The 12,212-nt window shown below is 35.4% G+C and overlaps 1 protein-coding gene across 2 annotated transcripts in view; it reads left to right on the top strand.

Annotated features, from left to right (window-relative positions):
• Window positions 1-1,458: 1,458 nt before the first annotated feature.
• Window positions 1,459-12,212, top strand: part of LOC105557122 (phosphoenolpyruvate carboxykinase [GTP]-like) — a 12,380-nt gene continuing 1,626 nt past the window's right edge. Inside the window, exons 1-7 of one of the 2 annotated variants that reach the window (XM_012004290.1) lie at window positions 1,459-2,090; window positions 6,345-6,605; window positions 7,004-7,188; window positions 7,360-7,754; window positions 8,076-8,423; window positions 8,764-9,030; window positions 9,218-9,507. In XM_012004290.1, the coding sequence (XP_011859680.1) occupies window positions 1,852-2,090; window positions 6,345-6,605; window positions 7,004-7,188; window positions 7,360-7,754; window positions 8,076-8,423; window positions 8,764-9,030; window positions 9,218-9,507 (1,985 nt within the window). In that variant the 5' untranslated portion in view covers window positions 1,459-1,851. Of the gene's footprint in view, window positions 2,091-6,344; window positions 6,606-7,003; window positions 7,189-7,359; window positions 7,755-8,075; window positions 8,424-8,763; window positions 9,031-9,217; window positions 10,341-12,212 lie in introns of those variants that run through there. The other variant, XM_012004289.1, reaches the window with a different exon arrangement.

The following is a 12,212-nucleotide window of genomic DNA, read 5'->3' as shown; positions in this document are numbered from 1 at the left end:
CATAATATGAATTGTGATAAAATATGAAATAATAAGTAATAATAGAAAAACCTATTTCATTTCTGTTTCATCACATGTTTCTATGCATTTTCTATGCTTTCAGCAACCATAATACACATTGAAGAAACACGATACATATAGACACTACGGATTTAGCGAACTTGTCTTCTACAAAACAGATACGTTTTATTTTATAGTATTTATTTTAGTTAATTACATAAAACAAAATTATTCTAATTTTAATAGATCTTTCAATTACAAGTGCGACAAATTTAGTTACGTACAACAGAATAGGGTGACTATTATAAATCATCAATTATTTTACGTGCTATTTTCCATTTTGGTCATTGTTGTAGAAGAAATTGATCGTCGACGAATCTTAACGAAGTCGTTTCTTTTAAATGTAATTATATTACTTAATTCCTTTCGTTAATCTGCACACAAAAGTATTCTCAGGTGCTGAGGATGACTAACAAAGTTAAGCCGAAATTTGACTTTATACTGATGTATTTATTATAGTACATTTTATTAAATGTGTGTCGCACTCTAAGATCTTGGTTTCGCTTGTAAATTCATCGCAACATATTATTTAATTTGCTAACAACGCTTGAAAACGAGCGATATTTCATTTGTTTTTTCTCAGGTAAAGACAGTGGAAAATAATTTTGATTTACAAAATGAGATTCTAATAATTTAGATAATAATATGAGAGATCCTGCATATGTTCTAACACAACACCTCACAAGCACGCGCGCGCGTAAGTACGCGCGTATGTGTGTGTGTGTGTGTGTGTGTGTACATATAGTATAGCATAACGTATTATTCGTTTCTCGTGTTTACCAACTAATCCTACATTTACGTTCCTCCTCGACATTTATGGCTATTAGGAAAAGTACATTGCGCATCGTAAACACGACTTGGACGGTGACGATACGATCTCGGTGCTATAATTCTTTGTCTCTCGACGACGTATCTGCCACTCACAAACATGATAAAATACAATTCTCCTGTGGGTCTTTATCACTTATCACTGTTTTGCGCGAGGCGCCGAGTGGGCTCGAGTGGGCCCGAATAAAAGACACGGTCCTTTCATCGCGACTGGATAATTGTGTGAAATGCGGATCGTGGATAGTAGTCTTACTCGTTTGCCGGCTCGGTGCTGACGGTAAATAAGCCGTCCCGCGTGAAACGGATAACGGAAAGTAAGCGGACAAGCGGGACAGCCGCGTAAAAATAGAGCAGCGAGAGTGGCTGAGACGGCTATCGGTATAAAATCCGTTCGGCCGCCGATTTCAATTTAATGCGAAAGTGAGTTGAATCGACATCGCCGCTGAACCAAGTTTCGCTCTTACTTTCGAGAAAGAATTCGCTCGCCAGTGCATATCGTTTCGCGCTACAGTGACTATTCGTTATTCTCTCGACATTAGAACACCCCGTTTGGTCCCACGAGCCTTCGCGACTCGCGTATCGATAATTGTTCGCGGGTTTAAAAGGTGTATCCCGGCGATATGCGTATCAATTAATTTCCGAGCGTTTATCTCTCCGTCCCGCTGGGGGAATCTCGGAATCTTTGACCGGTCGGAGCGATCGAATGATTTTTGCGACCAAGGACGTGACGTAGCGCGTGTCAGAAGTGCACCAGTCGCGACGTAATCCTTGTGTGCTGTTTTGTGGCCGCCGTTCGTGGACCTGCCCGGGTCGCCGCGATTTTACACTCCCCACTATTAATCGGAAGTCCAACGGTAACTCCTCTTATCGGCCAATCGGAGGGGCGGCTCGCTGGGGCTCGTCTGCGAGCGAACACGTTCCGCATTCGCATATAAAGGAAGCGTTTTGACGGACGCTGGTAACATGCCGCCGAAATTCCACGGTATCAGCTGGACGAGTTTGACGCGGGCCACGCGGCAGTTCGACGGCAAACGGGACGTCTCCATCAATTGCCGCTGTTTCACCTCAACCGGCAATCTCCTCGGCTTAATTTCGACTCATGCTCCAAAGATCAGCCGCTCCACGCACTTCGTCGCACCGTCCGTCTTCGCAATCGGAAAAGCCCGCAGGATGCCGCACGCCGTCGAGACCCATCATTTGCGGTGAGTATCTTTGCCGAGCTCGCTGTTGAATGAAGGTACCGTAATCGTCGCGAGAATAACGCTATTAGTTGAAATATAGTAAAATAGAGGGCTGGAAATATGGGTAAGGTCTTTAATAGGATTCAATCTTCTATAGGAAGAATAGCCATATAGCGCAGCAAGTTAAAATAATGTTGCTGAAACGTTGCAATGTTGAATGTTGAAGTATAAATATCTTTTCTAGATTGAACCTAGGTTAATATTTGTACATTAATTCTTTATCCCAGATAGCCAGTATGCTCAAGCAATGTATGGAAATAAAATGCCAGCAACTGATGCTGGTTCTTTGCTGGGAATATGAATTCAATGTTTGAGTGATTTAAGTACAGCTAGCATAATGTTAACATATTGTCGTAGTTAAATGCACAGCTAAAGAGAGAGCACATCGAATAGGTGTACTGTTAACAAAGAATTAGCATATATTGTTTTCAATTTTCTAACAGATATAAACATGTTATATCTGACCAAGCACTTAATGCTAGCATAATGTTTGAATCATGCAAATGTTTTATTTCCGACACCAAATGCTAGCAAACAACAGCACAATAAACGACATAGATGCATAGCAAGATGCTAACATTTTTCTTAGCAATGTGAAAGCAACTTGTGTTCACACTGGCTAGGTATCTGGGATATTGCAGCAACGTTAAAACAATCTTGAACAAATTATTACTTTTTGACACTCAAATGGAATACTTAAAAATGTATAATTACAAAATGTAGGTATATATATTTTGTTTGCAACGGTCAGAAATATTCTGAGCTGAGATTGGATTATTATTTTTTTTAGTGGAATAATTAAATTTCAGCACTTCCAACAGTTGTAAAAAATATTCTGCTAAACGCGACCAATGTTAACTCAATATAATTTAACAATGTTTTCTGAATGTTGAATTGTAACGTTTACAAGACACTACAATTCAGCGGACATTAGACGTTTTTGCAATAACTTTTCAACGCTGAATCTACATTTCGTAACATTGATGCAACATCGCAATGTTGTAATGGAACGTTTCTGAGATGCTGATTCAACATTTGTGTGCTGTATGGGATACAAACCCACACAGCACAGAAAGATTGCAGGAAGATTGCAGAAATGTTACAAGACTGCAATATTGCAGCAACGTTGCGCAACATTGCTGCAACGTTTCTGGAGGATTGCAGCAACGTTGAAATGTCCGCCCTCAGAAAGATTGCAGTGCAACATTATAGCAATGTTGCAGCGCAATATTTTTGGAATAATTTGTCGTTGTTGTACATAAGCAGAGAATTTATTAATTACATATGCATCCGGGCCTTTTTCAATACACAGTAAGCTATTGTGAAGCAACCTAAGGAGATTATGTCGCTTCGCAATAGATGGAGATTGTGAACAATACCGCACTGATCAAGTACTTAATAATTCGCGCATTATTGGTATCAACGAAAATAACATTATAAAATTCTCGTAATTAGAAAAATTTTTTAAATAGAAAATATAGTATTTTCATTATTTTTGAAACATTGCTGCAATATCGAAAGTTTGCAATTTTATATCCCTGCAAGGTCTCTGCAAGATTGCACTGCAAAATTGCAACGTTTCTGCAATGTAACTGCAACCATCTGTGCTGTATGGGAAGTAGAAAATTTTATAGAGATAAAACCTGAGGTATTTCTTCTCGATATTCTTTCTGTCTCCTACGTCTGCATATTATTAATCCACTTAATCTCTAACTTCGTGTATTCTACTTGGTAAGGACCTGTATTTGGTCGAAACATTGTAGCCTTTTTTTAATAAATTAATTTCTTACTGGTTTGGTCGACAACTTTGAGACTACACTTTATTCATTACTGGCGACAACAAGCACTACTATATTGTTCATTATAGCGATGTTCTCCTGTACAAGATGTCCTTAATACATTCTATAGAAGATATATATAGATTGTTCGAATGATATCATTAGGGTAAAGGCGTTATAATTGAAGTAATTTACAGTTTTCTCTCAGATACTTGAAAGAACAATGGTAAACGTTCTGTGACTGCATTAAGTCTCTTCTTCGACACAACTCCCTCAGAAAGGATTTCTGTTACTAAGACAAAAGATATTCTTGAGCCATTTCTATTTCTCGCAACCTCATTTAGTATGAAAATAAGACAGTATCAAAATAAAATCATTAATTCTTATTCTCCTCTATTGAATTGAAAAAGATTGACTTACTATATTGACAAGAGTAACTTTATATATTCTTGCGTTGAGAATAAATTTTCTTTCCATCTTACAATGCACGAAGTCGGCACCACGATATTCGACAAAAGACGATACATACTATCATTTTATTCTAGATTTTCGAATTTTTCATTTAGGATGAAAGTATTCCTTTCTTTATAATAAACAGGATTGGCGCTGTATCGATCCTGTTTAAACGATACATTGAAGTGTAATAGCATTGGATCCGGAAATTTTTTCTGTGGGTGAATGATCGCGAGAGAATGTACAGCTAAAAGTAAAGACAAAAGCTGACAATTAAACGAAGCTCACATATTAGAACAGAACAAAAAGATGCAAATTAAGAAATAAAAGTAGGCAAAGGTACATTAAGTCGATATCTATTGTAACTTTGACTTTTCACCGTTACTGACTTAATGCAGCACATACTTTACTTGTATTCGAAACTCATTGTCAAGTCAATAATTTCAGTTTGTTTGCCCGACTGTTTGCTTAAAATGGAAATAACGCCTGTCTAATTTACAATGCATCTCTGCTATTCACGCATTATTCAAATTTACCGGTAAAAAATTTTTCATGCATGAGCATGCATAAGTATATATGTTAGTACTATATGAGATTATACGTCAAATATGTCCATACATATTTTTACATTGTATATTTCTATACAATTCTACATAGTTCTACATGTATAATTTTATAGATTTATACATGCTTTCATATGAAAAACTTTGAACAATTTATAATATATATAATATATAATATATATAATTATAAATAAGCAGTTTCACATTAAAATTTTTTTCATATAAAGCACGTATTAATCTTTAAAAGTATACATAACTGTGTAGAATTGTATAAAAGTAGAAATACACAATGTAAAAATACGTATGGACATATTTGATGTTCATGTTTATGCATGAAAAATTTTTTGCTAGATAATTAAACGAGAAGAAGAAATATGTTATTTAGCCTATATGTATGTGATATTTGCGTCTTCGACTAGTATTTAATTTTCCTTGAATATAATATGACAAAGTAGACAAAGTATTTCATTCTTTTGTGAAAATAAAGAAGGTAACTGTTGATAAAATACGTCTTATCTGTTTTATTTAAAAATTTGCAGAAGATTCCAATAACAGAATATATTTTAAGAGAAAACTTACAAGTAAAAGCAGAAAATCTTTGATTTGCCAAACAAATTACGTGTATAATAATACATATAATCTGACGATAAATGCAATAGTATTTGTGAGTAGATAGAACAGGCTAAGCTGAATATAAAAGTCCCCCACCGTTTTGCTACTTACTATACTGTAACAATGAAAAATTATTTAATAAAGATTTGTGATGCATCTGCGCGATTCAATAGTGAATCTAATTGTAAGCGCACAGAGAAGAAGATCCAGTTCACGTCCAGTACCCACGAATAATGCGTAACGCTGAATTGTCTCTCATCTCTGAATTGTTCGATTTATTCGTAGATTATTATTAATTAATTTCTCATTATTTATTGCGAAACGATCGCAAGATAAGACTTTTTATTCAGTTGAATTCGTTCTACTTATCCACGAACAGTGTTACACCTACACATTCTGCACATAGAGTGTCTTGAAGTCGTCAGATTAGTATTCTAAAATCTAAAGGCCTGTAAAAATTAAAGCCTATAATTATAATTGTAGAATTTTAAATTGAATGAGTGGTCGCACGCATACACATTCATAAAATATTTAAAATTCCAATTTAAAAAACTGCTCAATTATTATTACGACGATATTGTTCACAATTCTATTAAAAACAATTAATTGCAAATTAATTTATAATTCTTGAACATCAAATAACGTGTTAATGAAAAAAATACGTAACAAATGTTTTTTTCAACTAGTTATTTGATGATGAAGAATTAATTTGCAATTAATTTTTTTAGAATCAAAATTATGAGATACTTTAATTTAATTTTTATTTTAATGTGCTTTAATAAAATGATCTTTAACAAATGCTTTTGCAGAAGTGCGAGATTTATCGTAACTCATGCAGCAAAGAACCCATCGATTAAAAATGGACTTGATTACATTGGGAAAATACCGCTCTTAAATGCATGCGCGATAGAGATTTCCTCCAAACTTCGCTATTACATCGAGGAATGCGCTTTACTGTGCAGTCCTAAAGACATTTATATATGCAATGGTACAGATGTTGAGTATATGCAAATGCTAAAAATTCTTCAAAAAAGTGGAACCATCGAGAGCTTGCCCAAATATGAAAACTGGTAAGTACATTTCATATATTTACTTTACTATGAAAATACGAAATTACAGCTACTATTATACAATGTGCGTGTGCATGCATATATGTCACATTTCAATTGTTTTCTATGATCGAATTTAGAAATTAAAATAATCAGAACGCAGACTTTTACGGAAGAAAAAAAAGCAAAAGTTCCAACACAGTTTTTGTAATTAAGATTCTTTTCTTTTCTGAGGTCAAAATGCCTATCTACAATAATTATTTAAGGAAGGTGGTTGCTCCAATAAAAATGATAAAAATGAATTCAAATTTATAGAAAAAAAATATATATAGTAAAATAATAATATATATAACTTATTCATTACTATGTTTATATTATTTATTGTACACACTATTTATCGAATGTATTTTATGTAACAGCTGGTTGGCAAAGACTAACCCTGCAGATGTGGCACGTGTCGAGAAACGTACGTTCATCAGTACAGATTTGAAAAGTGATACTATTCCTACACCACGTAAAGGTGTAACTGGAGAACTTGGGAATTGGATCTCTCCTAACGATATGGAAAAAGCTATTTTGGAACGTTTTCCGGGCTGTATGAAAGGTTAGCAGTGAAATTTGGGATATTTATGATTTCTTATTGGTCTCCAAACACATTCCATTGCGTAATCTAAAAATAAATGATATATTAAAAGATATACCACAAATATGCCTGAACAAGTAATTAGAAATTATTTAACGTTATACAAATGTAATGTAAATTTTTGCTATGCAGGACGTACCATGTATGTGATTCCCTTCAGTATGGGACCCGTGGGTTCTCCACTCTCTAAAATTGGTATAGAAATTACCGACTCGGCTTACGTAGTTTGTTCGATGAGAATAATGACAAGAATGGGAGAAAAGGTACTTGAGGCCATGGGAAATAATGATTTTGTTAAATGTTTACACTCGGTTGGTGTGCCGAAACACAATTCAAAGGTCAATATAACTCACTCGTGGCCATGCGATCCCGAAAGGACAATTATCCTGCACAAACCTGCCAAAAACGAGATTGTGTCTTACGGAAGTGGTTATGGTGGAAATTCTCTGTTGGGAAAAAAGTGCTTCGCGCTTCGAATTGGTTCGACAATAGCAAGGAAAGAGGGATGGCTTGCTGAACATATGCTCGTATGTTTTTCATTTTTTATATCTTGCCATTGTAATTTTTTATCATTTATGTGAATGTGAATTAATTGTACATATACATATACATATATGTATATGTACAATTAAAGGAATCCAAGAAGGAATTTCTCAGCGCATTTTACCGTTTTATACTGTCGAATATGAGTAAATCAACTAATTTATTTAGATGTGCAGTGGAATCAATTTATATCATTTTTACGTTTGATTTCATAATTCAATATGGTTACTAAGATTTTTGCATTAAAAGTTACGTAATTTTAAAGTTAAAAGCAATAATAAACCAAAATTTGTATGCCATTTCAGATATTGGGTATCACAAATCCTAAGGGCAAAAAACGTTATATCGCCGCCGCTTTTCCGAGCGCCTGCGGTAAAACAAACCTGGCTATGATGCAACCTACCCTACCAGGTTACAAGATCGAATGTGTAGGAGATGATATTGCATGGATGAGATTCGATAATAAAGGAAACTTACGCGCCATTAATCCGGAAAATGGATTTTTCGGAGTTGCCCCCGGCACGAGTTCGGCCACGAATCCCAATGCCATGAAAACCATCTTTAAAAATACCATTTTCACTAACGTAGCGTCTACTTGCGATGGAGGAGTGTATTGGGAAGGAATGGAGAAAGAGGTCGCAGACAACATCAAGGTATAAAATAACTCCTGTCTAAGAAGAATTGTTAAACTTTAATTATATGACTGTTAAAAGTACAATGAACGAATACCTAAAAAACCTATGCAATATAAATGAGTGTATGTATGTACGTGCATTAAACATGTACCTATACATATAAAAATATCAGATTGAACTTATAAAATTAATATAATTAATATAACTAATGTATGTATAATATAATTAAATTAAATTAAATGACAGTACGAGCACATGTTTTTCTTAAAGATTTATAAAACTTTGAAGACTGTAATAGTATTATCCAAAGGTGAAAGTACGAGAGATATGTATATACAATACTTTTGCTTTATTACAGGTGATAGATTGGAGAGGAAACGATTGGTTTAGAGGTTCCAAAATACCAGCTGCTCATCCAAATTCAAGATTCTGTACTCCTGCCAAGCAATGTCCCATTATTGATCCTTCTTGGGAGGATCCAGCTGGAGTCCCGATCGATGCTATACTATTTGGAGGACGGAGGCCCGAAGGTGTACCTTTGGTTTATCAAGCACGAAACTGGCAACATGGTGTTTTTATCGGTGCCACAATGAGGTCTGAGGCTACAGCCGCCGCTGAACACAAGGTATATTAACACTTACCTTGGCTGCATCAAATCTAATTATTTCGATCAAATAGAACAAAATGCAAATGTAGATTTTTATATAAATCTGGTGCCTATGAGAAATATATTTATAAAATACAAAAACATATAGAATTAAAGATGAAAGTTACGAATCAACGTTACTGATCAAATCCAACATACTTTACAGGGTAAAGTAATCATGCACGATCCATTTGCTATGAGACCTTTCTTTGGTTACAACTTTGGACACTATCTCGCCCACTGGTTAAGTAGGGCACATGTGAAGAATGCTAAATTGCCAGCAATATTTCACGTGAATTGGTTCCGGAAGGATTTGGACGGAAAATATCTGTGGCCAGGATTTGGTGAGAACTCACGTGTACTCGACTGGATTCTTCGAAGGATCGATGGCGAAGATATTGCTGTGGACTCGCCTATTGGTTTATTGCCGAAACCAGGGTCACTTAATTTAGAAAATCTCAAAGATGACGTGAACATGACGGAATTATTTAGATTACCAAAAACTTTCTGGCAAAAAGAAGTCGAGGATTTGAGGGAATATTTTGACGCTCAAGTGGGAAATGATTTACCCGAAGCTATTATGATGGAGCTCACTCGTCTCTCTGATAACGTTAATAATCTTTAATTTTTTGATTTTATAATTATACATATATTGAATAATTTATACATATACATGGGTGAATATTAATGGTGCACCAACCTTTTACCATAGGAGATGAATTACCGACCACTACTGTAGCCAAACCTGGAAAAAATGGAAAAATCTCGTTATACATATGTATTTCAATCATGTAATATTTAATTATAACTCGAGAAATATAAGTAGATATTATACATATGATTGAGACACACAGACACGAGATTTTTCCATTCTTTTCCAGTTACGGTCGGTAACTCATCTTCTATGATAAAAGGTTGGTGCATCCATCCCACACAGCACAGGGAACTCCCGGGGAGCTCTTAAAATTGATCATAAGCTTCACTTGAACTTCAAACGAACTCGCACGGAGTCCCCTGAGAGCTCCTATGTCCGCTTTTGAGAGCTCTCTGGGAGCTTTATTTAAGCTCGCAGGGAGTTTAACTGAGGCTCCCAGGGAGCTCTTAAAAGCGGACATAGGAGCCCCAGAGGAGCTTCATTTAAGCTCGCAGGGAGTTCAGAAAACATGTTTTAAAAACTCTCTGCGTGCTTAAATGAAGCTCCCAGGGAGCTACGTGCGAGTTCGTTTAAAGTTCAAATAAAGTTTATGAAAAATTTTATTAGCTCCCCAGGATTTCTCCGTGCTGTATGGGTATAGTCCAGGGGTGGGCAAAATGCTGCCCGCGGGCAACGGGCGCCCGCGGGCGCCCGCGGGCATGCCCGCGGGCATGCCCCCACTCCAATCATCGCCCCACCACGTCTCAATCATATTCGGAACTATACTTCTAAAGCGCGACGTTCTTTCCCACTTACGAAACTGTCTCCCCACTCTTGCCGAAACTGTCTCCCCACTCTTGCCCGACACGCACAGCTATTGCCCGCGGGCAAACGGGCGCCCGCGGGCAGTGAAAATTGCCCAGGCCTGGTATAGTCATCAAAAATTTATCTAGGTCATTAAAGTTTATCCATAATCCAGATAACTTGCTGTCGGATTATATCGGCTCGCCTCTTATACTAATATGGGAGGATTTTACTTACGAGAAAGACTAAAGTGCGGTCGCCACGTCGCGGCAGTGAGTGGTACTAGTACTAACTTGTTGAAAGCTTGTTTTGTCGAATTTTGTAAGCTTCCCGGGAGCTCAACGAAATGAACTCCCTGGAAGTTTGTTTTGTCGAATTTTATAAGTTCCCTGGGAGCTCAGCAAAATGAACTTCCTAGGAGTTTAATCGGAGCTTTGTGCTGTGTAGGATTAATATTCACCCTGTATATACAATCTTATTATGTTCTCCAAATATTTGCAATTTCAATATGAAATTACAATAACAATACAATTATGATTTTGGTACAAAATTATACAGCAAAACTTTATTAAAGTAATAACAATCTAGGCTTAAACACTGAAGAAAATTTTGTTTGGCGTGCTACATAACATAAGATTTATTACAATGATTTTAAATTAGAGTATAGAAAGAAAAATATGAAAGATTGTACAAAAAAAATAAAAAAGAGAGTAACTTTTTATATAGAACAAAGTCTACCGTAGAGAAAGAATTTTGATAAATAAAATTCAACTTTCTTTTTAACACAAATTTAATGTTCTTTTTTTACAGATAATTTTCAGTATTGCACATATAACTAAAATCTGACATATAACTAAATCTTACATTGATAATTCTATTATAATAAATTATTATTTAAAATGTATGAAAAATATTTTTGCTATTTCTATTGTATTATTTGTTTTGTACTATTAAATTTTATTTTGCAACTTTTCACAATAGCAAAATAATCACTTTACTTGATTGTATAGATTTATTGAGCGTACTTTAAGATATTCGATTATTTTTCCTCATTTCGGTACTACATTATCGTTAAAGTATGATGCTTGTTTGTGTTACGATATACTGACTGAAGACACGCATATATGTGAATATAGTATTAGCAAAAATGTTCTACGCAGGTAAAATATGTTTTATTTTAATATACTTTTATTTAATTTTAATAGAAATATTCATGGGATAATATTATTGTAATGTTATTTATATTTCTATTATGATCTATTTAATGAAAGTTTGTTACGAAAATATACAATATGTAAAAATATATTGTATTTTGTATATGTGCATATACAAAATGATAATTTCATGAAATAAAAATTAAATTTTATTATTATATCTAATTATATGTATTAAAGAGTACTTTATACATGTACAGGGTGAGTCATAACATTTGTACCAGAGCTCGTGAGAAGGTAGAACGGATCGAGATGAACAGAAAAGTCCTGAACCATTTGCAATTTTCGCAATAGTTAACGAGTAATAAATTATCGAAAATCGTCGTCTTTGCCCTGCCCACTGTCCAATTCGAGCGCGTGGCGAGATGTAACCGCACGGCGATCGATATTGCCAGACGAGGGATGGGGACGCGAGACGCGGGAGCGGCGACGTAAGCTCGCCGGCAACTGCGCGCTGTCCCCCCCCCCTCGCCAGGCAATATCGATCGCCGGGCGGTCACATCTCGCCA

Source organism: Vollenhovia emeryi, unplaced genomic scaffold (assembly GCF_000949405.1).
Source record: "Vollenhovia emeryi isolate VEMERY1.0 unplaced genomic scaffold, V.emery_V1.0 DF939605.1, whole genome shotgun sequence".
NCBI classification, from domain to species: domain Eukaryota; kingdom Metazoa; phylum Arthropoda; class Insecta; order Hymenoptera; family Formicidae; genus Vollenhovia; species Vollenhovia emeryi.
This window is presented reverse-complemented; position numbering and strand designations above follow the sequence as displayed.